At 44.9% G+C, this 25,791-nt stretch overlaps 1 protein-coding gene across 2 annotated transcripts in view; it reads right to left on the bottom strand.

The window, feature by feature from the left end:
• Positions 1–25,256, bottom strand: part of LOC147894724 (arginine--tRNA ligase, chloroplastic/mitochondrial-like) — a 61,409-nt gene extending 36,153 nt beyond the window's left edge. The window contains exons 1-5 of one of the 2 annotated variants that reach the window (XM_087384430.1): positions 25,213–25,256; positions 24,958–25,054; positions 24,729–24,865; positions 24,571–24,646; positions 9,765–9,866 (exon numbers count right to left, since the gene is read on the bottom strand). In XM_087384430.1, coding sequence (XP_087240556.1) covers positions 9,765–9,866; positions 24,571–24,646; positions 24,729–24,865; positions 24,958–24,996 — 354 coding nt within the window. In that variant the 5' untranslated portion in view covers positions 24,997–25,054; positions 25,213–25,256. The other variant, XM_087384429.1, reaches the window with a different exon arrangement.
• Positions 25,257–25,791: the final 535 nt, after the last annotated feature.

Here is a 25,791-nt window from a genome sequence, read left to right as displayed (position 1 = left end):
CTTGTAAGCAGCTCATGAGTAAATGAGAAAAATAAAAAATAACAAAGCAAAGCTATGCTGATGTTCTCATCAGTGCCCAAAATAAAGGCCGCAACCTCCAAAGGTGAAGAATATTCTTTCCACCGAGAGGTTGCATGAGGAAATTATAAGCAAAGCGTGTGTATAAATACTTCAAGAGATTCTTTTGAGATACCTTGAGAAAAATAGCCATCGAGCTTATTAATATCTTTCAACAAATTATTCAACCCGTGTGCCCTGCAAGGAGTGAAAGTATTCTGAGAATACTTCTTCTCAAGAATCTTCCTAGCTGCCCTGGTGCAATTCTCACCCTCGTAATAACTCCCTACACTCAATGGCCTCCATCCAAATGCTAGCCAACCTCTTACCTTCATAAGACCAGTAAATATCCAATCTTGGAAACTAAAAAAATTTATAGAAAAAGCGTAAGAACAAAGGAAAGAAGGGAGCTTGTAAGCAGCTTTAGAAAAAATCATGAGTAAATGAGAAAAATCAAAAATAACAAAGCAAAGCTATGCCGATGTTCTCATCAGTGCCCAAAATAAAGGCTGCAACCTCCAAAGGTGAAGGATATTCTTTCCACCGAGAGGTCGCATGAGGAAATTATAAGCAAAGCATGTGTATAAATACTTCAAGAGATTCTTTTGAGATACCTTGACAAAAATAGCCATCCAGCTTACTAATATCTTTCAACAAATTATTCAGCCAGTGTGCCCTGCAAGGAGTGAAAAGTAATGTGAGAGTACTTCTTGTCAAGAATCTTCCTAGCTGCCCTGGTGCAATTCTCACCCTCGTAATAACTCCCATATACTCAATGGCCTCCATCCAAATGCTAGCCAACCTCTTGGCTGACTTTTCCTGGTGCTCTCTGAGTCCCGACACTCTATTGCATCTGGTCCCTGTTGTCCCAGACTTGGGTCATCGGAAAAAATTATGTGATAGTGCTTTAACTGGGCTCAATCAGTTTCTCATGTGCCCTCCTTTGTGCATGTAAATGTTAGAAATGACCCAACAGAGGGTATGCACAGCGGAAGACTGATAATATTGCCCAATGTGCAAAGATGTGCAAGCCAGTAAATAGACCATGCTCAGAAACAAATATAGCAGCAACTCTTTATATTTCCCTCCGTCCACAAAGTAGGACAGGATACAATACCAAAAGGTTCTCCTACTAGATGTCAAGCACTTCTAGATCTCTGAGCCCAAGTGCTCCACCTCAAGCGTTTGTAGACTCTCTGTCTAGTGTGTTCTTCTCCACCTTACTGCCTGTGAATCAGCCTAGGAGGGCAGCCCCTGCCAAGCTTTGTCTGCAGCGCACAGGTCCCCTTGGTCCTCCTGAATGTAGGCTCCAAGATAGCTGCTCCACTGCTCCAAACTGCTTGTGAATGGCTGCTCCAGAAGATGATGATCTCAGCAACCTTTTGCCCTGTAAGACAGTCTAGGTTCAGCCACTCCCTGGAGCTAAGTCTGCAGCAACACCTCTCTCCTTCACTTCCTGTGTAGAGGCCCAAGGATGGTGGATGTGCCTCTCCTTTCTGCTCCTCCCAAAACTGCTTGGCTGGATATCAAATGAGGCCTGAGGCCTCTTCTTTATAGGCCCTCAAGGGCCCCTTGTAGAAACTGACCAGCAGCCTCAATCTAGCCGACCCAAATAGGCCTCAATCTAGCCGACCCAAATAGGCCAACCAGGCTGCTACAAAACCGCCCTAAAAGGGCTCCCATAACCAGGGCCCCTGGCCCACAAAACTAGGACTTTTGGCCCTCACTTCAAGAGCTGATGCCCTCTTATATATGCAGGGTCCAGCCCCCTTCTGCCCTGCCATTTTCTAGGCATGGTAGGCTGGCTGGAACCAGCCCTATACCTGGCCGACCAGGGTGCTGGTAATCTCCGCCATGTTGCACCTCTGCCAGGCCCTTCTCCAGCGCCGTACAGTTCCGTACACCCTGCTGATGTCATCGTGCCCTGCTGCAGTCCGTACGCTTGCTCTGCAATTCCGTCTTGCCAGGTCAGATCCAGGGCTTCATGCCCTTGCTATCTCTCCTGCACAAGGTCTCTTGTGCTGTCCACATGACAGCTCATGTGCTGCCCATGTGGTAGCCCCATATCTCCAGGTCTACCTCCCCCATGCTCTCCTCATATGGGGGCTTACAGATGGGGAGGTGACCATTCCAACAGTAAACACTAGCCTCTGTGACTCTAGGCCTCAAGAATTCGAATATGCCAAGAACTCTCTAAGAGGGCCAAAACCGCTACTAAAAAGACCGTGGTGTCATCCATGGATCTCATAGTATACAAGGCATCTAAATGATAGGATCCTCTGTCACGGTCTCATACATATCATATAAAGAGCAGACCCATCTCTCACATGGGATGCCCTCTGCCCACCCTATCTCAACCCGTAGCATGCGTGAAGATACCCGAAACTCACAAATCAAGATCTTTATTGCATGCAAGAGATGAATCTGGATGTTAGCTCAGCGGTTCAATGAACCCTTACTTTGATATCCGTAAGCAATGATCTTTGTAGAAGCTGAGTTTAACCGGAAGCTCAGTAGGTGCTAACCAGGCCTAACCTGCATGTGTGGAGCTGTAAGATATCCTCTCTGATATCGTGATTCACCTCTTGACAAGCGAGCGGAATGAATGGTGCCTCCAAGCTATACTGAAATGGTGGCGATCCATCCATCTCTAGTCCCAACCTTGCAGACTACTTGTGTATCTAAGCATCATACCATTTTCTCTTATCCCAATGCCATAGATGAAGTCAACAGTAGTCATTGCAATCCGCATAGCCCGGATGTCCTGTTACCAAAATCTTGACCAAATGGAGATATAGGACCACTTTGAAGACTACATCAAACTGTAGAGTAGTAGTCCCAAACTCTAATAGTACAATCTGCTACAAGATCAATGGCTTGATGGCAGATCATCCGAGCAAAAAGAAAAACTTGAAGTCTCTCTATGCGGGACCACTTTGTCTCTATAAGTGAGCCAAAAAAGAGACTTGTTTAAGGATCCTAAAAATGTTGAGTGGAAGCACTCACACTCGAGTCTGGCTAGTGCGGCAGATTCCCTGCTCGAACGTGCCAGCATAGTTGGTTGCATCATAAAGATTCGACCTAAAAAGAGAACACATGCATATGTGTACGATGAAAACCATCTCTATCAGAGCCCCATCGAAGATAAATTACTCTCTATTGCGGCCGCTTGGGATGTGTTGAAGATCATGACCTTGTGTATCACAAAAACACTGGAGCGCATCCAAATGCCGTTGAAGACCCTTAGCCGAGAAGGAGGGTAGCACATGTCATCTGCATATAGCTTGACCAAGAAGCTAACTGGTAGGGGACCTACACGTCCCAAAGTCATGATAAAGGAATCGAGCTTGTCCATTTACAAGCCAAACAAGGTCAATGTACCCATTTCTCATGATCTACTCAAAAGCCTACCTCCCCCATCTCTCTTAATCCGCCTCACACTCTATCTCTAGGGAAGCATGAATGCGCTTCATAAATCTTAGACATAACAAATTCAATCATAATGTTCCTATAGTTTTTTGGATTCATGGGATCTCCTACCTTGTCAATTGCAATAATGGTGTTACGCATCCGAGTGAGGGAGAAATTGGTGCAAACTACTTCATTGAATAGCTTTACCAAGATTAGAACTAGTGTACTAGTACCATGTGCAATCTACTCCGTCCAAAGCCCCTCTATATCTTTGGCTCAACCATTGTCTAGCTTAAGGGTAGCCAATAGTTCTTTCTCATTCTAACGAATATGGTTCCTCTTCTTCGAAAAGACCAAGCTATGATACTCTCATGTGAACTCTATCACAATCAGAAGTGATGCTTGCTCTCCAACCTGAGCTGACGGCACAAGACCATACACACATATCGTACGAGCACAGGACCGATAAGTTATAATATAACTAGAAGACGGAAGCCGATCCGTTGCGAGGAGCTCTTGGAGCTACTGCATGTTGCCCCCCCAACTCCTCCCTCCTGCATCCTACTCCACCTACCCCCAACCCTCCTCCTCCGCCGCCTCCACCCTGTCAACTCCTCCCCCCGCCGTCTCATCCACCCCCCTCCCCTTCTCTACCGCACTCTCCTCAAACCCTCTTCCGCCATCTCCTCCGCCTCCCACCTCCTCCCCTCCGCCGGCTCCTCAACCCTCGCCCTCCGCCCCCCGCCTCCTCCCTGGCGGCTCGAAAAATCCATGATACCCTAGTATAAGACAGTGCATGGAGATGTCTTTTCATCCTCTTGAAACTCCCTGACAAAATGTGATGTTGTCTAAAAGAAAGTAGCAGCCTGCAAGCTCCTAGTCCGGATCCACATGAAACTGGCATCAAGTCACGTCTCTCCACCGCAAAAAATGATCATCACTGTAACAGATTATCTATACAAAACTATTGCTACACCATATCCACATAGTCCCCGCACCCTTCCTGATCTCATCCCAATAGCTAGACTCCTATGGGTATCCACACACTGGCACTCTGAATTCTGATGAGTCTCTAGATAGAAAGCAATATCTCATCCTAGAAATCCAAGAGCCCTACTACCTCTAACCATAAAGTGTCATTATAGTTCCAAGTTATACATGCCAAGGTCTCAATATTGCAGGTCTCATAGACCTCGCATCCTTATGCGGGTGTATCAACAGACCCCCGCCCAAGTCCGTCAAGACTCTCGCATGCCACAACTTTTTACAGTAAGAGGACTCGCCTCTTCTCTACATATACAAGAGTAGGGTCCTCATCCATGATATTAATATATGGATGGGCTGGTAGGGATGTTTGCCTATATAGTGTCCTTAGCTCGGCCTGAGTGTCTCTGAATCGCATCACAAGAGACTAATATTGGGTAGGAACTCATTTGACCCATCATGCACCCTCAATACCATACTCTAATACACCCAAGGTAAAGGGTAACAAAAGTGATAGTGACCCCACAAAGCCTTGCTAGCCCTTTGCTACTACTCAAGTAGAGTGTCTGAAACGGTTGCCTTTGCAAGACCCTTTTACAAGTCCACCCACGTGGAGGCCTTCTCAATGACCGTCTCCATCATGGCAATCTTGTCCTCCACCGTAGCAAGTTCCCATGAGTTTCGAAAACAGAGAAACAGTGTTTCTGAGTTTTGATCACCAGAAGAAACCATGGAAACGGAGTTTTGGTTAAGGTTAATAAAGCATATATATTTATTATTTATATATATGTCATACATGTATCATTAATGCTGACATTACGGAAGCTTGAAAGTTGAAAGATTCAAAGATATTGCATACATCCTGATTCTTTGCTCAAGTCCGAATTTCACAATGTCTTATAACTTCAGAGATTCAAAGTTCGACAAAGCCACACAGGCTACATCAATTACCATAGATGATAGATCATAAATGACGAATAGTCTAGGGCCTAAGTAGAAGCCTCAAAAAATTAATACGAAATATGATCCATGATCCATATCCATGTCACATGACAATATCCTAGAAATAAGTACGACAGCCTATGATGTAGTCAATACAAAACATGGTCCATATCAGATCCAAAAATCTGATAAAATCATAGAGGTAAGTGCAATAGCATAATCCAAAAATCACTCCTCAAGATCATCAGCATCCATGGAGTCATTTGTCTCCTTCGACTCCTAAATGTCAGCATCAAATGATCATAGGGATGATCTTGCTCCTCTGGATTTGTCGAAGTGGGGGCAACAGATCCCCCCCCCCCCTAATCTCTATTGGGACACTCTGATTTCAGGCTACCCTTGCCAATGTGTGCATGAGGGGAGCGGGTGGAGGAGGGGAGCTGCCAAAGGAGGCAGAAATGAAGCGAAACCATTACAAGGGGGAGTAAGAACGAAATGGCGACAGGCACTCGCACATTATTTTCGGACAGAGGAAAATGCTTGCCCATAAACAGAGTTTCCGTTTCAAGAAATGTTTCTAAAATGTTATACCATTTCAAAAGCCCCGAAATGGCATTTCTAAAAACTATGCACCGCAGGACTGCTCCTTGGTAGCGTATGTTAGTTATGATACATACAACACGAGTACCGGTACCCTGCATACTACGTAAAATAAATGTAGGTACGTCAGGTACACCGCCTTTGTAATTTTTTTGTTCCCAAAAAAAGAGGGAGAGAAGGGGGGGAGAGAGAGAGAGGAGGGGTTATAGAAACATTTTAGTATCTATAGTATGAAATTTAAATCCACAAAACAATCATTGCAATCCACAAGATATAAACATGTTAACTTTAAAGATTACCATCCACAAGATATAAACAAGTTAACTTTAAAGTTTAAACACGCGTCACATGTGACATATTTATTTACAGAATAAGATTGAACATTGAGCATTCAAGATAAAGAAAATTGAAACATCAAGTCCATTGTAGTCTAATTGAATCACAAAATAGATATAGAAGTTATAATGTACGTGACATGTCACATATCAAATGTATGAATGATCATGTCCAAGTCGTTTAAAAATCAAAACTCATGTGACAATGGACAGTGGACATGAATCAAGACTCCATGTCACCTTTCTCTTTCTCGGAGAAAGATGTGGAGTCGAAATCTCCATCAATGACGGTATTATCATCACTATCATACTCACACTCTTGAATCTCTAACTCCGATCCAACCTACTCATCCTCATCCTCAAACAAGTTCTAAGAGTTAAGCTTCAAAGAATGCATCCCCTAGTAACAAGGTCTAACCTCAATAAACCTCCAAATTACCACAATGGGTAAATATGATTATCTAGATGTAGAAGGGCTGGTACATTTGTCTAGTTCTGTATGTACCCTCGGCATCAAGTGGTATAAAAGACCAAGGGTGCATCTGTCCATGTCTGTCACACAAAGCATCACAAACAGTGAGCTCAAAGAAGTCGCAATGGCCTCTATTCCTGCACATGAAGGGCATCTATGAGCTGTCCCAAAGTGTCCACTGATCAGATACCACTATCTGGCGCAAGTCATGGTGCACAGCATACAGCCGCTCCAAGAAAAGTAACATCTAAGTGAATCAAGTATTGAAGGACCACAGTATCTCCATCCTTGAGCACTTCCAAAAAATAGACAATGACTTGAGCTTTCTCCTGAAGAATACCAGGATATTATTTGCCTCCCTCATGTTAGTGTAACACCCAACCAAGCTTGCATGTGTCCTCCATCAATAAGTCTCACAATATGGAAGGAAACTCCTCCTCTGCCATATCTCCCATCCTTCTGCAATTGGAAGCATTATCCGAAATGGCGTTCTCTATGCCCATCTCTACAATGGCCCACTCTACCATCATAAAATCAACACCCCGCAACAAGTCTGTGCCTAGACAAGAGCAGACCAAGGTATTAATAATGCTCCTTTTCTTCACATCAATCCATCTATCCGAAAGTATGCTGCCCCCATACTTTTTTCATCCCTCACTAATTGGCTGAAGTGGAAGCTTCGAGCATGGTGGTATGTATCTTCTTATAATGCAATCCAATCCCATATGCTATGATCCCACCTCCACAACTACCTTGACCATTCTTTTCCATTGGTGTGTGTGCAAGACGTTGAAAGAGAGATCACCGTCTACTACTGTTTTGCTCATTTCAAACTCAGCTATGTGTAGTCTCATATCAAAATGAAGAAGCAACGGTACAACACTCTTTAGTATTCCTGCCGATGGTCTCTCTCTCCTTGACATCGTCAAGAGGAAGATCGTGAGTAGCAACAGTAGCCATAGCCAAGTCATCATAAATTGGACTGCATACTCATACAAGATATCATCTGCATCCGCCTGTGGCATCGCAATGCAACCTTAATCCCCCCTTCCACTTGATCTTGCTTGCACTTGAATTTGATGAAAAAATAATGGTGTGCTTTACAAACACAGATGAAGGGGACCAAGAAAAAAGAAAGAATCATAAATACTAGCTTCGTGAGTTGAATGTCCTTATGTCTTGCAAAGAGTGCAGCGGGCTGTTGCACACTGCAACGGGCTACAACAACAAAAGGGGACGGCGGACTGTTCTTGATTCTGAAATAGGCAGCAGCAGCCTAAATGTAGAGATGAAAAAAAGGTGCCGAATGTAGATGTAAGGGAAGGGGGCTGAATGAAGAAGTGAATGTAGAGGGGAGGGAAAGTTGAGGTGAGGAAGGCTGAATGTAGAGGACCGAGGTGAGGGAAGGGGAATGGGCTGAATGAGGAGTGAGGGAAGGGAGCTGAAGGAAGGGATCTTTAGGGAGAGCTGGCTGCTGAAGGGAGTTGTAGGAGAGGTGAAGGAAGTTGAAGGGAGGTTGTAGGGAGGTTGGAGCTGTAAGAGTTTAGGGGAACTGAAGAACAAGGAGCGGCTGCAGTCGGTGTAAAAGACAGCAAGGCAGCACGAATCGCGATGGGTAAGGTAAGTATGCAAACAGCCAGACATACAGTACGTGTACCGTATGGTACAATATGGTACCGAAAAACCCTATGGCACTTGTACCGGGACTACCTTAACATGTGGAGGTTTGCTCAGATTTCTTAAGTTGCTTTGTAGACCGCCTCAACTGGAAGGACTTGGAGCTTCAGTCTCGATAGCCTTTTGTAAGAGGAATCACCTCTTCTGCCTAAAGTTCTTTGGCTTGACACCTGTGGTAGGCTGAGATTTCTGTGAACAAACTCCTTTGGTCAGAGTGTCATTGTAGATTTTGGATATCTAATAGCATCCTCAGGTTTTTACTGAGACTGTTCTTTACCTGCACTTATTCTAGTCTTACAAAGGTATATATGTGCTCTTTCGCCAAGCCGTTTATAAAGAATCCACACAAGGTAGGAGGATCAATGAGGGAAGAGAACGGAAGCGATAAGGCTCAGCATACAGCAGAAGTTCCCAACCATCTTCCAGGCATTGGAGAAGATGGACCAAAGGCAGCAGCAGGGCGCAGCAAAGGCACCAGCAGCAGATCCAGCAGACCCTAGCAGTAGTGAAGAGCTCAAAAAGTGAGCAGATCAAAGAGGTGCTGAAGGGGAGCTGACAAAGGTCCGAGGGGCTCCTCCTTAAGCCATTTAAGACCTCATTTGAGAGGCATTCACCGAAAGGATTAAGCAGGAGTGCTATTTAAAAGTGGAGCATGCATGCTTTTTCTCCATCCTTCACTATCAAGCACATACATGCCACCATGCCTACTGTTTGCACCTAGAAGCTTTGAGCTTGGGTTTTTCATCATGCATAAACCTTTGCAAACTGGACATCCTTGCTTCATCACATATGGATGCAACAACTTCCTCTTTTATACTTTTCAGATACTTCAAAATCTTCTCATGTGGAGCCAAGACAAGCATTGTGTAACTACCTTTTGCCTTCAATGCATATGTGCTTGCAACCGCAACAATAAAACTGATAACTGACTTAGTGACTGAAACGAATCCCTTTCACCTTTAGTTGACCTATTTGTGCAGAATAAAGCGCCATGCATATGAATATACCTTCCTGACACAAACATATCTAATCTCAAAAATCAAAAATTTTGAGAGAAAAACTTCTGAGAAAGAAAAGAGAGAAAGGGGGGTGAAGGGGAGGGGGGGGAGAAAGAGAGAGAGTGTGCGTGTGCGCTTTTCACACTCCGAAGCAAATGTTATATTTAAATCAACACGTCCCTCCAAAAAATGAGAAGCATGCTTGTTTCAATCCACACAACTATGGTAATTTAAAAGTAACCCATCGACTAGAGAGAGATATGAAAACGATGAAGCAGCCTGACAAACCTCTTCAAGCCATCTATTTGAGAGAACAATGTTAACAAAGCCAGGCCCTGCGACACTTGTCTTTTCAATCATCAGAGACGAAGGTAGATTTTTTGCAATAGCCTACAAGAACCAACATGTTCTTTAGTGAAAGTGTTACAAAAACTAAAAATGTACAAGAAAGATCGCATTACTTGGGAAAATAGTAGGAGCATTAAAAACAAGTCACGCATTATATTTTTAAGCATGTGATTCGTAAGCAAGCTTACTCCTCTTATGCACCAACATAAATGTAATATTATATATTTCATAAGACTACAATATATCCAATCTTACAAATTAAAACTTGTATACAGCAAGTGAATAATGTAGCTGGAGGAGGCATAAACACCCTCAAAAGATAAATCATTGAAGCACAATAGCCGGCTACTACTTGGACAAAAATTCTTATAGAACTTGCATGTCCGTTAAGGTGACAAAAAGACATACCTTCATAAGATTAGAATATATCCAAATTAAAATGTTATATAATACAAGCGAATTCAATAAGGTAGCATACGCACCCTCAAAAGATAAGATAAATCATTGAAGCATAGCAACTGGCCACCACTTGGACGAAAATTCTTGTCTTAAAAACATGATAGTGCCCAGCTTGGAGATATCTTATCAACACACAAGACTCTAAGCAAACACGTTCGCAGCGATTCCATGTTTCATAAAGGACAAAAAAAAGAATAACTTACAATCTTCATAGTAAATTTTGATAAGCATTTGTTTATTACAACATTTACTAGACCGCATCTATGGTAGCTATCTTGTCATTTTCTTAGCGCACATTTGCAGAGATGCCAAAGCTCTTCTCCTCACTAACACAATCCACATCGCAGCACAGCGCTCCTTTCCATACACAACTAAAAACACAGGAAGTCACATGAAGGATCCATACCTTGGATTAGTTGGTATGAAAAGAGCGCAAAAGCGCTTAGGCAACAGTGGCACTCTAAGACAAACCAAGAACTCCCTGCTCAAAATCATATTGAAAAAGAGTATTGGCCACCATCAGGAAACAAGAATGGGAGCTAGTCCACAACTCAATGCACTACCTTTCCCGTTTGTCGTGTGATAGACGAAACGATATTTTCTTTTCTGCCATGAAGAAGATCTCTTAAGTGTGTATTACAATAGTAATTCCTAAGAATTCTAAAAGAAGAAATCACCCATGTCCTATCATCGAGCCCACCCTCTGGAAAGCTTAAGTGGATATACTATATGATATTGCTAACCAGCCCATACTTGACTTGCAGAATATCCCTCGCCCCAACACGCGCTCTTCACCATAGCCTGCTGCTTAAAAGTTCCAAAATCGTAAAACCAAGGATCAAGAGGGCCTCCAAGCAAAACTCCTAATCCATGGATGGGAGGTACTTCCCATGGATGCAAGCAATCACCAGACTATTATGGTTAACCATCTAATGGCCAAGGTATAGGGGTCTACTCTTGAGATACACATTAGTATAGTAAGCAGGCTGAGAGAACAGGCTTCTGTCTGAGGATGCAACGTCGATGAGAGCGCTAATTTTGTATCCATATTATCAAAAAGTGCTCTCCAAAATAAACCAGACATTCTTGGATCTGGGTCACTTACTATTGACTTAGGCATCCCATGAAGCCTTAAGATCTGTGCGCCATATGGTCCGCTTTGATAGTCTTCGCGACTTGGATGAAGGAGGCCTACTTGCTAAACCTATCAATTATGATTCAGATCCCATCATTCCCGTTCTTTGATCGTGGAAGATCAAAGATAAAATCCATAGCAATACTCTCCCATGGCCTCTGCAATATCGGAAGTAGCATCAAGAGTCCTAGAGTCTTTTGTACATCATACTTAACCTTCTTTTTTTCCAAAGAAAGGAACCTTCTATTAATGCTTGAAAGACTTCATTCAAACAATAGCCCCAAAGGTGCTGAGTATGGAAAAAACTAGGAAAAGGCTGAAAGAAAAACCGGCCTGTTCAAGAGAAACCCAGCTCATTGCCTAGGGAATCTCTGGTACTGGGGCTAACAGCCAAGTGGGGAGACTATACAACTAGCGAATCCCTCACGGAGTGAAGATGTAGAAGACTCCTGCAGGCCAAGCCTTGCAGAATCGAGCACGCCACTCAATAGTCGCTCTAGAGCCTGGAGTCCCACACTCCCAGGCGAAGCGTAGAGTATAGATGATATCCTTCCAGATGGCGACCATGGTAGCCGCCGGTGGAACCTGATGCTCACCCATCACGAGAATGCAACGAGCCACCCAAATGTTCCACGCAATGATACTGGCTACCACCTCCCAAACGCTATCCTCCAGAGGAGAAAGGGGAGCTAGGCTATCACGAGGTATTGCCTCATGGAGCTCTATCCTCTATATGCTCTAACCCTGTATCCGGTAGGTTGGGGAGATCTCATCGATCTAGAACGCGTGTCATCCCTCCGTCAACTAGGCCACCATCCTCCACATGTAGTCCCTCTAAAGACTCTGCATGCGGGTCATAATCCTGAGGGCTCCCATCCTGATCCTTGCTACTCTGCGACAACTCCAAAGGCAATGTGGAATCGTCTCCAGGAAACCACCAGAGCAACAATGGCACTACCCCTCCACTCGCATCTGCTCCAACCACAGTTCAATGGGCAAGCCTCCGTGGGCAGCCAGCTAGAAGAAGTAGGATATCTTTCTTGGCTGCAAACTGAACCATAACTGTGTCCAAAACCTGGAACGGACATCCCGAGGCACTCTCTGGGTCACCCAATGCCGCTCCCTCGAGGGGGTCCACCTCGAAGAGTCCATTTGAAGCCTCCTGCCAATCCGTATGGTATAGGAAAAGAAGGGCATCTCATCCCTCTGCTCGCCAAGGCCGCCCCTGGAGGACCAGAGCCACACTCCCGGATCCCACTGGACCTCCCTCAAGGGTCTACTCTCCCATAGCCAAAGGCGCCATCTAGGGGCATCCTCCTCCGAAATATTGAGAGGGTCAATATGCCACTCCTTCCCCAAACGTCCCACCACTCTAATCATTTGCCAGTGAATCCCATCAAGACTCTCATCCATCTCAAGGTCCCTCTCAGTGAGCGGGTGAAGTAGGCCTCCACAACCTACACGGTAGAAGCCGAGATGCGTTCTACCTCTCTGCATCATCATCTTTAAAGGGACACTAGTTCAAGAAAACTACACCAGCCAAGTGCTGTCCCTCCAAGCGTGGAGTCCCTCCCACTAGGACTCGGGGATGGCTAGATCGATCTCTCTCATCCGCTGCCTTGTCCCTCGCAGATGCGCTACGACACCGAGCCGAGCCTCTGCTTCCATGGATAATCTGCTCCATCTGGCAAAAGACCCGACCTGGCCACTATCCCACTATGCGTTCTACCTCTCTGCATCATCATCTTTAAAGGGACACTAGTTCAAGAAAACTACACCAGCCAAGTGCTGTCCCTCCAAGCGTGGAGTCCCTCCCACTAGGACTCGGGGATGGCTAGATCGATCTCTCTCATCCGCTGCCTTGTCCCTCGCAGATGCGCTACGACACCGAGCCTCGCCTCTGCCTCCATGGATAATCTGCTCCATCTGGCAAAAGACCCGACCTGGCCACTATCCCACTATGCCCAACCAATGTGCGTCGGCTATCCAAGCATACGCCCCTCCTGATCTCGGATGTTTGGGTGCCACATAAGGGATTGACGCTCAAACTCCTCTTTGCATTTGGGCGGAGCGCGAATGAGACCCCCTACTAGTCTCTGCCAAACCCTATGAAGGCTCCGCATCAAAGGGAAACTCTTTCCTGTAAGGAAAGCCTCTAAGAAGATCCACATGTGTGAAGGCTGCCACTGTCCTCCGGTACGTGGGGTGTTCCTGAGAAGCCCTCTCTGTAAGAGGAGCTTCCAAGGCTCTGCACCTGGAGTGAGGCCGCGAACAACCAACTTGCCTAGAAGGGCTCTGCTCTGCATCACCGTCTACCAAGCGACCTGGGCTCTAGTGTTCCGCTTGCCGTCCGATCCTGCCCAAAGAAAGTTCCGAACCAACCGTCGGAGCTGCCCGATGCATCCTCTGTGAAAGCACCAGCAAGAGGCGATATGATATACCAGACCATTGTGAGAAGGACCTGGTTTGCCACTCACCTTGCTCCAATAGAGAAGCTTGTGCCGAACGCTCTCAAGGACTGGAGCAATCTGCTGCTCTGCTTTAATATCAATACCAACTTGGTAACCGAGGTATCTCGATCTCTGGCCCCGCAGTATCCATCTGAAGCCAAAATCACTCCCCCACTCACGGATCTCATGTGTCTCCTCATGACCCGTGAAGAAACCTGTAGACTTTGTCCAATTGACCCACGCACCCGAGGCCTCGCAGTAGATAGCCAGGGCTCCCCTAACTCTCTCCAAACTCACTGTGGTACCCTCAACATACAAGGCCGTGTCATATGCAAACTCAGAGTAAAAAAGATCCTCCTCCTGTCGGATTAAGAGCCTCAACCCTGTGAGACCCGCCACCTATGATCTCAAGTAGTAGCCTAAAGCCTCTGTCACGAACAAGAAGAGGAAGGGAGCGAGTGGGTAGCCCTGGCGGACCGAGCACGACAGAGGAAAGGTCGCTCGTGTGTCCTCCAATAAGCATCTGGCCAGAGCTCCCCGCATAGAGCGCTGAAACTCCTCTGATCCATCTATCGGAGAAACCCAATCTATGCATAGTACCCTCCAGGAAGGACCACTCCACCCTGTCATACGCCTTCTCAAAATCCAAGGGAAGAACGGCCAACGGCTATGCATAGTACCCTCCAGGAAGGACCACTCCACCCTGTCATACGCCTTCTCAAAATCCAAGGGAAGAACGGCCAACGGCTATGACTCCTCCTTGGACCAATCCACTGCCTCCCAAAAAGTGAAGATGTTGTCTAGGATGCTGCGCTCCTAGACAAACCCCGTCTGTGTCGTGGATGATGTCAGTAAGATGGGGCCGTAACTGCAAGCTCAAGACCTTGGCGAGACCTTGGCGAGCTTGTAGTTGAATCACTACTTGGTGAAAAATGCAGTGATTGATGCACTAATAGCCAAAAACTAGTTGAACCAATCAACCAAAGAACGCACTAAGGTAATGATGGCGTCCAAATCCATTGCTTTGTACTTGTTCAATACCGTATTTTAAAGCTAGCACCAAATGTTTATTTAAGCTACAATAGACTAATTTCGACACGTGAATACTTCCTGCAATATATCAAGTTAATAAAAATCGGTAACTATGTATTCCTTGTTTCGATAGTTCTACATATATGTTATAACTTTCTATTGTTTTCTTCAAACACATCCTCACACTCTTTTGTTTCTTAAAGCGCATGCTCACAATCTTGGCGGTTTACAAGTAGGGGACAATGTTGACACATCCCTAGCACTCCTGAAACCTCTTATCTGCAAGCGAACACAAGAACACACCAACGTGAGGAAACTGAGCAGGCTGCTCACCACCCAACCATGACATCTACGGGATGTGATCCCGAATCAGGAGATGTCCCCTCCGAGCCACGAGCTGAGCTACTGGCACGAACTCCCAACGAGATCCTAACCAGCCTGGTGTCCCATACCACCAAGTGGCACTGTGAAGCCTAGGATCTGCTACTGGGCCTTAGGCTACGCTATGATGCAGGCGCGCATCCACGACTCAATCCAGGATCGGACCTAGCACCTGGGAACGAGACTTGCTCCCCTCGGCTCTCTGAGAACTGAACCTCTGGGCCCCTTATATAGACTCAGGTCCCAAGCGCCAAAAATAGCGAAGACCTCTAACTGGTTTGTACCCTTGCCACTCAACCCGAGAATCAAGCCTGCCTAGCTCTAAGCCTCCCCAGGCTACCTGAACTAGTCTTGTGTACCCAGTACACTTCAGATACCAATCCGTGCACATGACATACTTCCCCTCCTCTAAGAACTCACTCCTGAGTTCGCTAAAAACCTAGGAATGTCCTCTGGAGGTTTTGTAATGTCTCCCATGTTGCATCCTCCTCAACACAATTCTTCCACTTCATCTTGTATTCCGTGATAGTTCTATTACGAATCTGTCTATCACGAAATTCAAGGATACACTCAGGTTCGTCTGGAATAAAAGTCAAATCTGTAAATTCTATTATTTCTTAAGGAGAAACAAGTTGATCGTCCGCACCCACTACTTCTTTCAGTCTACTGACATGAAATAATGGATGTACTTTAACATCAAGAGGCAATTCTAGTCGATATGCAATTGGTCCAATTCTTTTAATAACCTTGAACAGACCACAGCATCTGGGAGATAATTTCGGAACCAAACCAGTAGTCAGACTCTTGGATTCCTTGGGAATTCGCAAATATATCATCGTTCCTTCAGAGAACTCTCTAGGTGATTAGCATAAAATCTGTCCCGATCTTGGGCACTTCTAATAGACTCTTTGGCAAATTGCAACATTTCCTGCATGTCTAGCAAGAAGGTCTTTGCAGCATCATTTTGGATTCCCTTTAACCCAACCATAACTGGTGACTTAGGTTGAAACCCGTACATAAGCATAAAAGGACTCTAACTAGTACTCGAATGCTTTGCACTGTTATAAGCAAATTCTATCATAGGTAGATAATCTTCCCATGATCTCTTACAAACATATGCCCGAAGCATATCTTCAACCAATTGGTTGATCTTCTCTGTACTGCCATCGAATTGTGCATGATCTGAACTCATACTTAGAGTAGTTTCTAACTTCTCAAAAACAAGTGTCCAAAAGGTACTTGTAAACTTTGAGTCCCTGTCATTGACTATGTCAGAGGGCAAACCATACAGCTTAAACAAGTGGTCCACAAACTCGTGAGCCAGCTGATCAGCTGAAATAGTTGTTCTAGTAGGTAAGAATCGAGCCATTTTTGTCAGACGGTCGACTATGACCCAAATGGAGTCATGACCCTTGCGCGTTTGAGGTAAACCAGTAATAAAATCCATGGAAATACTTTCCCATTTATTACATGGAATTTGCAATGGCTGTAATAAACCCGCGCTTCTAAGGCGTTCTGCCTTAGTAACCTGACAAACCTGGCAACCTACCACATAGTTTTCAATAAATGCACGCATCTTAGGCCAATAAAAGGTATGCTTCACAAGAGACAGAGTCCGATGTATACCCGGATATCCAGCACTAGGAGCATCATGACACTCCCAGAGAATCTTGGACCGAAGTTCCAGAACATCTGGCACACAGCAAGCCGTTCCTAATCATCCACTGACATCTCGCCGCGTGTACCGTAGGAGGCACAATCCCTGAGTCTTGGTCAACCATGGAGCTCCCATCCTGGACTTTCTGCCAATAAGAACTGAAATGACTATCAATTGCGCAAAGCCCTCTCAAGGATTGAAATAGGTCTGAGGATGTTTCCGTAAATGACATAGCATCATTTACAAACTTGACTCGACTTAAGGCATCCGCCACACTATTCAACGAACCCTTGCGATAACGTATTTCAAAATCAAAATCTTGCATTAATTCTGCCCATCTAGCTTTCCGTCCCCGCATCACACACATACTTGATTGACTGATGATCGGTCAATACAAGAAACTTCGAACCATACAAGTAGTGTCACCAAACCTTCAGGGCATACACGACTGCATAGAGTTCTTTTTCTAGTGTGGACCAACAATATTGGGTGTCGTCTAGCTTCTTACTCTCAAAAGCTACAGGTCTGCCCTCTTAGAATAAAGCTGCCTCAATTGCAAAATCACTCGCATCGGCCTCTAAAACATAAGGCCGGGTAGGATCAGGTAATGCAAGAACTGGTGCTTCCTTGATAGCTAACTTCAAGGTTTCAAAAGCCTTGTTCAATGCATCATTCCAAGAGATCGGCTGACTAGACCTGCGTCCGCGACCTTTCAATATGTTTGTCAAGGGTGCCGTAATGTGTGAATAATCACGCGCAGAATTTTATAGAAATACCATAAATCCTAGGAAAGAACAAAGTTGTTTCACAGTCTGAGGGATAGGCCATTCTAAAACCTTCTGGATACGATCCAGATCAATGCTAATAACTTCAGAAGAAATCTTGTGTCCTAAATAAATGATCTCCTTCATAAAGAAGTCACATTTACTCATCTTGGCATAGAGCTTATGCTGTCTTAGAAGAACTAAGACAATCCGGAGGTGTCCTATGTGATCCTCTAGCATTCGGCTATATACCAAGATGTCATCTAAGAACACTACAACGAATTTGCCCAGAAAATCTCGGAACAAATCGTTCATCATTTGCTGGAAGGTGGCAGGAGCATTGGTCAAACCAAAAGGTAATACAAGAAACTCGTAGTGGCCATACCTAGTTCGAAATGCGGTTCTATCTATGTGTTTAGCATACATACGGATTTGGTGATAACCCGTTCGCAAATCAATCTTAGTGAAATACTTCGCTCCGGCCAAACGGTCTATTAGATCATCGGAACGAGGTAGAGGGTATCGATTCTTAATTGACACTTTATTCAATCGTTTATAATCTATACACATTCTCCATGAAGTATCTTTCTTCTTTCTTAAGAGGACAGGTGCTTCCCAAGGTAATTTAATTGGGCGAATATAGCCCATATTCAAATAATCATGTACCTGTGAAGCTAACTCATCCTCCTCAAGCTGGCTCATCCCATAAGGTGGAACACTAATAGGTTGAGCCCTAGGTACTAAATCTATGCGATGGTCTACTGCCCGTTCTAGAGGTAAACCTTCGAGCAGTTGAGCAGAGAATACATCCATGAAATCATCTAACAACGTTCTCAATTCACGGTGTTCAAACACACTTAAATCATTCTTGTTATTTACAGAGACAACAAATGAAGAAAGCGGAATCAAAACACACTGATAGACATCATAATGAGAAGTGTTTAATATATTCCGAAGCTGCATCGCAGATACAATAGGTCCCTGAGAAGAGGGAATATTATCACACTGAATACAAAATTGGGTGTCCTTATCCAAAAAAACAAATGAAGAAAGCGGAATCAAAACACAATTATAGACATCATAATGAGAAGTGTTTAATATATTCCGAAGCTGCATCGCAGATACAATAGGTCCCTGAGAAGAGGGAATATTATCACACTGAATACAAAATTGGGTGTCCTTATCCAAAAAAGAAAGAGTATGGTCCTTCCATCCAATCCGAATATCGTGGGTTTTAAACCACTCTATTCCGATTAACAAGTCCACATGCTCCAAGTGCATGACATAGCACGTAAGAGCCACTGTGTATTCTTGAATCCGGATAGATAGCGCTTCAATCTTGCGATCCCAAAACTGCTTCCCAGCTAGAAGCTGCATCTCATAGGTGTGATCGCTAGGTATCGTGGACAGCCCCATCTTCTTCACAAGTTTGTAATTAACAAAGTTGTGAGAGCTGCCCGGGTCAAAGAGAATGTGAACTCTTTGGTCCCTAACTTCTCCATAAACTCGGAAAAGATCATGGGAACCAAATAACGAAGTATTAAAAGTGCAATTACAAGAAAGTGGGCAGGTAATGACATTTACAGAAATACCTGTCATCGACACTTATTAGCTCCCTTAGCTTTGGTACCCAAACCCGCCTGGAGCTTCGATCCCAACGCTTGCTTATGGTTCTTGCGCTTAGGACAATCATTCTTAGTGTGGCCCCGCTCCTCGCAGATGAAGCAACGTCCCTCTTTCTTTAGCTTCAAGGTACGAAGGAAACGAGCACGACCATTCTTCGCCTGAGTCAAATGTTTCTTGGAGGCGTTGTCTATAGACTTCGACCCCCCAATACCAGTGGTAGACTGGAAGAACTTCCTCTTGTTCTTCCCACCCGTGTCGGCAACTGTGGTTCCCTTTGCACTGGCCATGGTATCATCATAAATACGCGCGTAATTCATGGCCTCTTGCAACGTGGTACACTAGTTGTTCTTGATCTGTAACTTGTAGGAGTCAGGCAAACCATCCACACAGAAACCTAACAAGGTCACTAGATCCATCTTTGTAGCTCTGGTTTGCAAATCCCGAAACCTCTGAAGATAAACCTCAAAAGTCAAATTCAGCTTGGACATATCGAGGGTTTGAGCTTGCCTACGATATCGTAATCTTTCTCCTTCAGAAACTCTTTCCTGAAGACCCCTTCGAATTCTATCCATGTTGCAGACTTGGGTTGGAGTTCCTTCCACCACAATAAAGCCTTTCCTGACATAAACCCGACTACAAGCTGTATTTTCTTTTCATCTGGGTAAGGGTGAAACTGGAAGTGTACTTGCCACTTGTGCAACCAAGTGTCAACAACCTCCTTGGTACGAGACTTCTCGTCTCCGGGAAAAGGATCTGGAGTGATGTTCGGACCTAACACTGAAGCCATGGCATCCACATGCGTGAGCGCCTGAACAGTGCTAGTCAAAAGTGTGAGTGTAGTATGAATCCCTTGGAGTTCCTCTGTCAACCCTGTTTGATTCGTGTTAACTTGCTCAAACTTGCCATCAAGAGCAGTGGTGAATTCACTGAAGGCTTTCTTCGTAATCAGATCATCGTAGAGACCCTGGTCATCCTCCACATGGTAGTTCATATCCTGGTCTCCCATCGCAAGCTCAGGGTCTACAGAATCAGCCATAAAGGATGTGGAGTGAAGGAGCTCTGAAGGCCAAAGGGAAAGGAGAGAGTCGTGAGGAAAGGAGGGGGCAGCAGAGAACGGAATCCCAAAGCAGGCAGCAAACAACGATCTGCCTGGACATTTTGTTAGAGGGGAGAGCGTTGAAGCAGAGGAGCAGCAAGATGGCGAACTGGAAGGCTATGAGAGAAGGGATGTTCCTACTCAGAGTTGCGATTCAGCAGCCTGAGCTAACGGGTGATACTAGGTGAGGGCGGGTGGATGGTTGGCTATGCGCACTCATGGACTGCGAACTAGAGCATGCGAGATGGCCGCCTGAACAAAGAGCGCCATACTCCAGGCTTATAGCAGCCTGCACGTCAAAAAAAACAGACCCCTACTTTTGGTAGGGCTTTTGCTTTTTTTAGCTTTCCAAGCCCAAATTTGGACGCAGCTTTCCCCAGCCTGATTCGCGCCCAAGCCAGTCCCTCGAGACTGTCATCTGCTGCGCACCTCCATCCTCACTCCAGCCATCAATACCCGCTCCCTAACTCTCATCCTGAAGGTTGCCCGCTGCCTTCCATCCCGTCCTTGCTCTCTGCTTTTATTCTGAAACTCGCTCCTACTTCTTTCCTGCGCCAACTCCTACAACTAACGAACTGCTCCCAAGCTCTTCCCCTTACTGACGACCTTTGTCATGGCCTCTCTTCCACTCCACCTTGCTACTTGCGAATTCACCCTTTCTCTCTCTCTCTCCTTCCTTCTTTCCCCATCTAACCGCCATCCTTAACCATGAACCATAAGGCACGTGCAGGGTAATAAACATGAATTTCGAAATTAGGGCATACCTAGAGGAAAAAATCGTCCAAAATTCTTGAAACAGAAGTTCCTACCTCAGGAGTTGGCTCTGATACCAACTGACACATCCCCAGCACTCTTGAAACCTCTGATCTGCAAGCAAACACAAGAACACACCAACGTGAGGAAGCTGAGCAGGCTGCTCGCCACCCAACCATGACATCTACGGGATGTGATCCCGAATCAGGAGATGTCCCCTCCGAGCCACGAGCTGAGCTACTGGCACGAACTCCCAACCAGATCCTAACCAGCCTAGTGTCCCATACCACCAAGTGGCACTGTGAAGCCTGGGATCTGCTGCTGGGCCTTAGGCTACGCTATGATGCAGGCGCGCGTCCGCAACTCAATCCAGGATCAGACCTAGCACCTGGGAACGAGACTTGCTCCCCTCGACTCTCTGAGAGCTGAACCTCTGGGCCCCTTATATAGACTCGGGCCCCAAGCGCCGAAAATAGCGAAGACCTCTAACTGGTTCGTACTCTTGCCACTCAACCCGAGAATCAAGCCTGCCTAGCTCTAAGCCTCCCCAGGCTACCTGAACTAGTCTTGTGTACCCAGTACACTTCGGATACCAATCCGTGCACATGACAAATGTGGAGACACGTTTGGTTACCGCACTGCGAAGAGTTACATGTGGACTACGATGAAGAGTTATGTCTGGGATTGACAAGCCTCAAAGCTCGACTTATTACAATGATGAAACTCTTATTTTCCCGAGATTGGAGAGCCACGTAACACTCGCTAAGAGGAGTGAGAATGTTACGTGCTCTTCCTCTAATGACAGTTGTCTTTTTGTGCAGACCAGAGTCTGCTGAACAATCTAAGCATGTTGGAATCATCTCACTCACGGACACGCACAAATCCTCTCAGGCTCACATTGGCACATTTTTGACATATTGTTTCTCGACGTTCGACTACGATTACGACTATTGACATTCAAGTATATGCCAATTTCTTATCCATTCGTGAGACTTATCCTCATCGCTAATACTCTTGGCCTTTATATTCTCGGCGTTATCTCGACACCCAGGGAAGGGCCTGTTCCTTGCGATTATAACTCTTTGAGAAAGGAAGTGTGCCGCCTCCCCGCCCACACTGTGTGGTTGTAATAATTATATATTATATATTATAATATAAATATTTTTAATTACTCATCCATTCAAAATTTCTTGTTTTTAGTCTGAATTCTTACAACATTCCTCTCATTTAATGCATGTTATCGATGCAAGAGAGCAAGAAATCCAAGATGGATGCAAGATTGAAGGGCGACTAATAGTCAACCTGATAATATTGTATAAACTGCAACGAGGATCAGTTACTGTATCGCCTTATTCATGTATTTGTTGGACTTCAGCTTTCGAAATATGGACATCACAAAATCAATAATAAATTACCACCACTGACATTTGCAGGGAGGATTGGGTCCTAACGGACCCTGCGTCGCGTTTCATGTCCACTATTTTACTCATTTGCTTTTTTCCTTGAAAAGTTTGATAAAATAATAGGATTCAACTTCAATTTAGAGTTAGTAGTTCGTGCTCCACGATGGAAAGGCAACCTGCCGCAAATCTAGTTTCCTTTTGCTTTGCATTGATAAAAGAGAAGAGTGGGAACTCCCAGAAGAGACTAGGATTAGTCAAGAACTAGAAATCCATGCATTTCACTAATTTAATGGGTTAAAGCATTGGTTTGTGTAGCACTTGGAAGAGTGCAAAAAGGCTCAAACTCCTTAACCTCATGTAAGCCATGCCCTAGCTACATGAACGATCGTGAAAACTGGTCTCATAAAGATTACTCATAAATAAGTGAAGGACTGCACGATCTCTAGCAACTCCCCTCGATAAGCAAAACTATGTCGGCTCTCCGATTGTGGAGCCGACGCACTGCAACTTCCACATTCTATGCGATCTATCCAGGTGCTTGGGTCAGGACATCGTAGAGTGATGTCATGTATGTATGCCAAGCACCAGGATCTATGATGGCATTCCCTCGGGGAGAAGCCCCGATGCAATGGTAGGGTGCTCTCCTCAAAATGATTGCATTGCCTCATCCATCTTTTGTGAGAGGAAAGCTTGCCTCTTTCGGCATGCTAGGCGGCATGAGATGTGCTACACCTCAAGCGTTGTCAAGAGCCCCAAAGCCCACTCAGGCATGAGGTGAGATTGGCACTCCTCATCAAACCATGGGTTCTTGGCCATCTTCCCAACTAGGGGATGTGATGCAGAGCAGGTCATATGGAATGATCTGGCAGCTACATCTGAGACAGGTAAGATCTGCATCACCACCAAGCGAGATCATAGCCCACAAGTCAAGTGGCTCATATATACGGCATCAAGGGCATGACTAGAGGCAAAAGGGTCTCCATCTTGCGATTGGCATGGCAATCGAGATGCTGAGTTCAAATAGGAGTGGTTGGTGCCAAGTGGGGGGAGGAATAGTGAGTCATGTACACATGATACAAAGGGTGGGGAGTCCATAAGTGAATTTGTCTCCCCTCCATGTGGGAAACTAGTCAGCCCTCGGGATAACGGCCATCTCTGGAGGGAAACTTTGAAATAGGGGCTAACACCAGAGAGAAGGACTCACAACCAACAAATCCCTCACGGCACAAGAATGTAGAAAATGCGCCAAGCCTTGTAAAAATGTGTCTGTCTTTCAGCAATCACTCTAGAATCCGATGTCCTGCACTTCCAAGTGGGGACATAGGGTGTAAACCAATCCTAGCTATCGTGACTATCTCTAGATTGATAGATCTAGAGATTGCTAAAAAACAAGCATAAATTTGATTAAAAGGTCAGCTAGATTGGTATTTGGTGCTTTATAACATTCAACCCCCTGGCAGTTCTAATTGCAACCATATGCTACTCTACTTTGTACTCTACAGCAGATACACCGAGTTCCATTAGTCTAGGCGTCTTGATTGTTTCCTCAAAGAGGCAAAAACCTTTACATTCAAAAGTTAGATTTTCGATAGAGAATTGATAGCCATTTTCATTTTGTATACACATTCTTTAGGAGCACACTATGGTATCTCGGTGCTTAAATCAAAAGAGAGAGGTTCCACAAGCCAGCTGTGTGCCTCACGTATCCAATGTCTAAATCAAGTGCACTTTCTTTGAAGAGAGAAAGTAAAATGTTAAATGGAACGTTCTGTACATCCAATTTTAATTTGGGGATCGGTGGATTATTATCAAAACAGAAAGCTCCATGAATCAGGCTGCCTTCATTTGGGAACTTTATATGCATCTTGCAAGAGAAAGTGTCGACAATTACACATCGATGACGATACGAGGTCTGGAAAAATTGCTCTTGTTTCGATGTCATGGCTCGAATAACACTAACTCAGCGCAAAAGAGATAGTAGGACCGTTACCTGGCCCACTGCATTTGGACTCTTAAAGTCCGAAGTTTTCCCTTTTATGGTCGACCAAATCTTCATGGCATTGTTGCTGCAAAAAACAGTGAGCCATGATTCATTGAAATTCGCAATATCAGCACGTACAGAATTGTGAAAACAGAGTCAGAACGCACCATTGATAATCCCCAAACTTAGTAGTGCATGCAGCCACGATGGGCTCCATACCACCTTCTTCAGGAAATGTCGCGGCCAGAGACTCTCTGACGAGCCTTGCAAGTTGGTGGCGCACGGATCCGCCGCTAGCAGCAGCCTGAATGGATGTCAACAGGCCTAATTACACGGGCAGCAGACGGAAATCAAGGGGAAAACTTTCACTGAAACTCGCGAGACAAGGAAGCCTACCGTATGTTCACCATTCTGCTGAAGGACATCCCCGGCCATCGCCAGGCGGGCTGAGCAAGAAAGACGACAAGGAGTGGACAGCTGCACAGAAAGATTGCTGCAAGGGGAAGATGAAAGGAAGGAAGAAGTGAAGGAGTGAGTGTTTTGTTGAAAGAATGAGGAAGTTCTTCGGGGAAGGGGATGGAGTGGAGGGCAAAGCATTGCCATGGAAGGAGGAACGGAACTCTAAATTAGGGTTAGGGTTTAGAATCGTACCTGAGGTTGGGTAGAGCACACACCAATTTTTCCACTTTCACGAAAAACACGCTTATAACTCTTCTTTTTATTAACTTTTTTACGTTCTTCCTTAGCTTGCTTGGCACGTCCCTCTATTAGGTATCATTGTTTCGAAGGCAACCTTTGTATTGGCTCCGGTCCTCAGATTTGTATTCCGATATCACAGGAATCTTCTTCACACCACAGTATGTCCAAACAAGAATCTTCCTTCTTCACTCCACAGTATATCAAACACAATATATCAAAGACAAGAATCTTCTTCACACCACAGTATATCAAAACATGAATCTTTCTTCTTCACACCACAGTATATCAAAACAGAACAATAAAGATTTTAGATGTATTGGTGTATAATTGTTAATCTTCTACCACATGTTAGATCCTTTTTGGTTCCTTTTTTTTTAATGGCACAGAGATGACACTAACACAGTAATGAGCCACCTTTGCTCACTCAAAATTCGATTTCCTACAAGTTTGCTAAGTTGAGTAGATTGTTGAAAATGACCATGTAGTGTACTACTCATATCATGAATCATTTATATGACGTCTATAGACACC

The sequence above is a fragment of the Dipteris shenzhenensis genome, chromosome 14, assembly GCF_047967505.1.
Source record: "Dipteris shenzhenensis isolate YYH24624 ecotype China chromosome 14, Dip_SZ_1.0, whole genome shotgun sequence".
Taxonomy (NCBI): Eukaryota; Viridiplantae; Streptophyta; class Polypodiopsida; order Gleicheniales; family Dipteridaceae; genus Dipteris; species Dipteris shenzhenensis.
The sequence above is the reverse complement of the archived record's forward strand: the minus strand, read 5'-3'. Positions and strand labels throughout refer to the sequence as shown.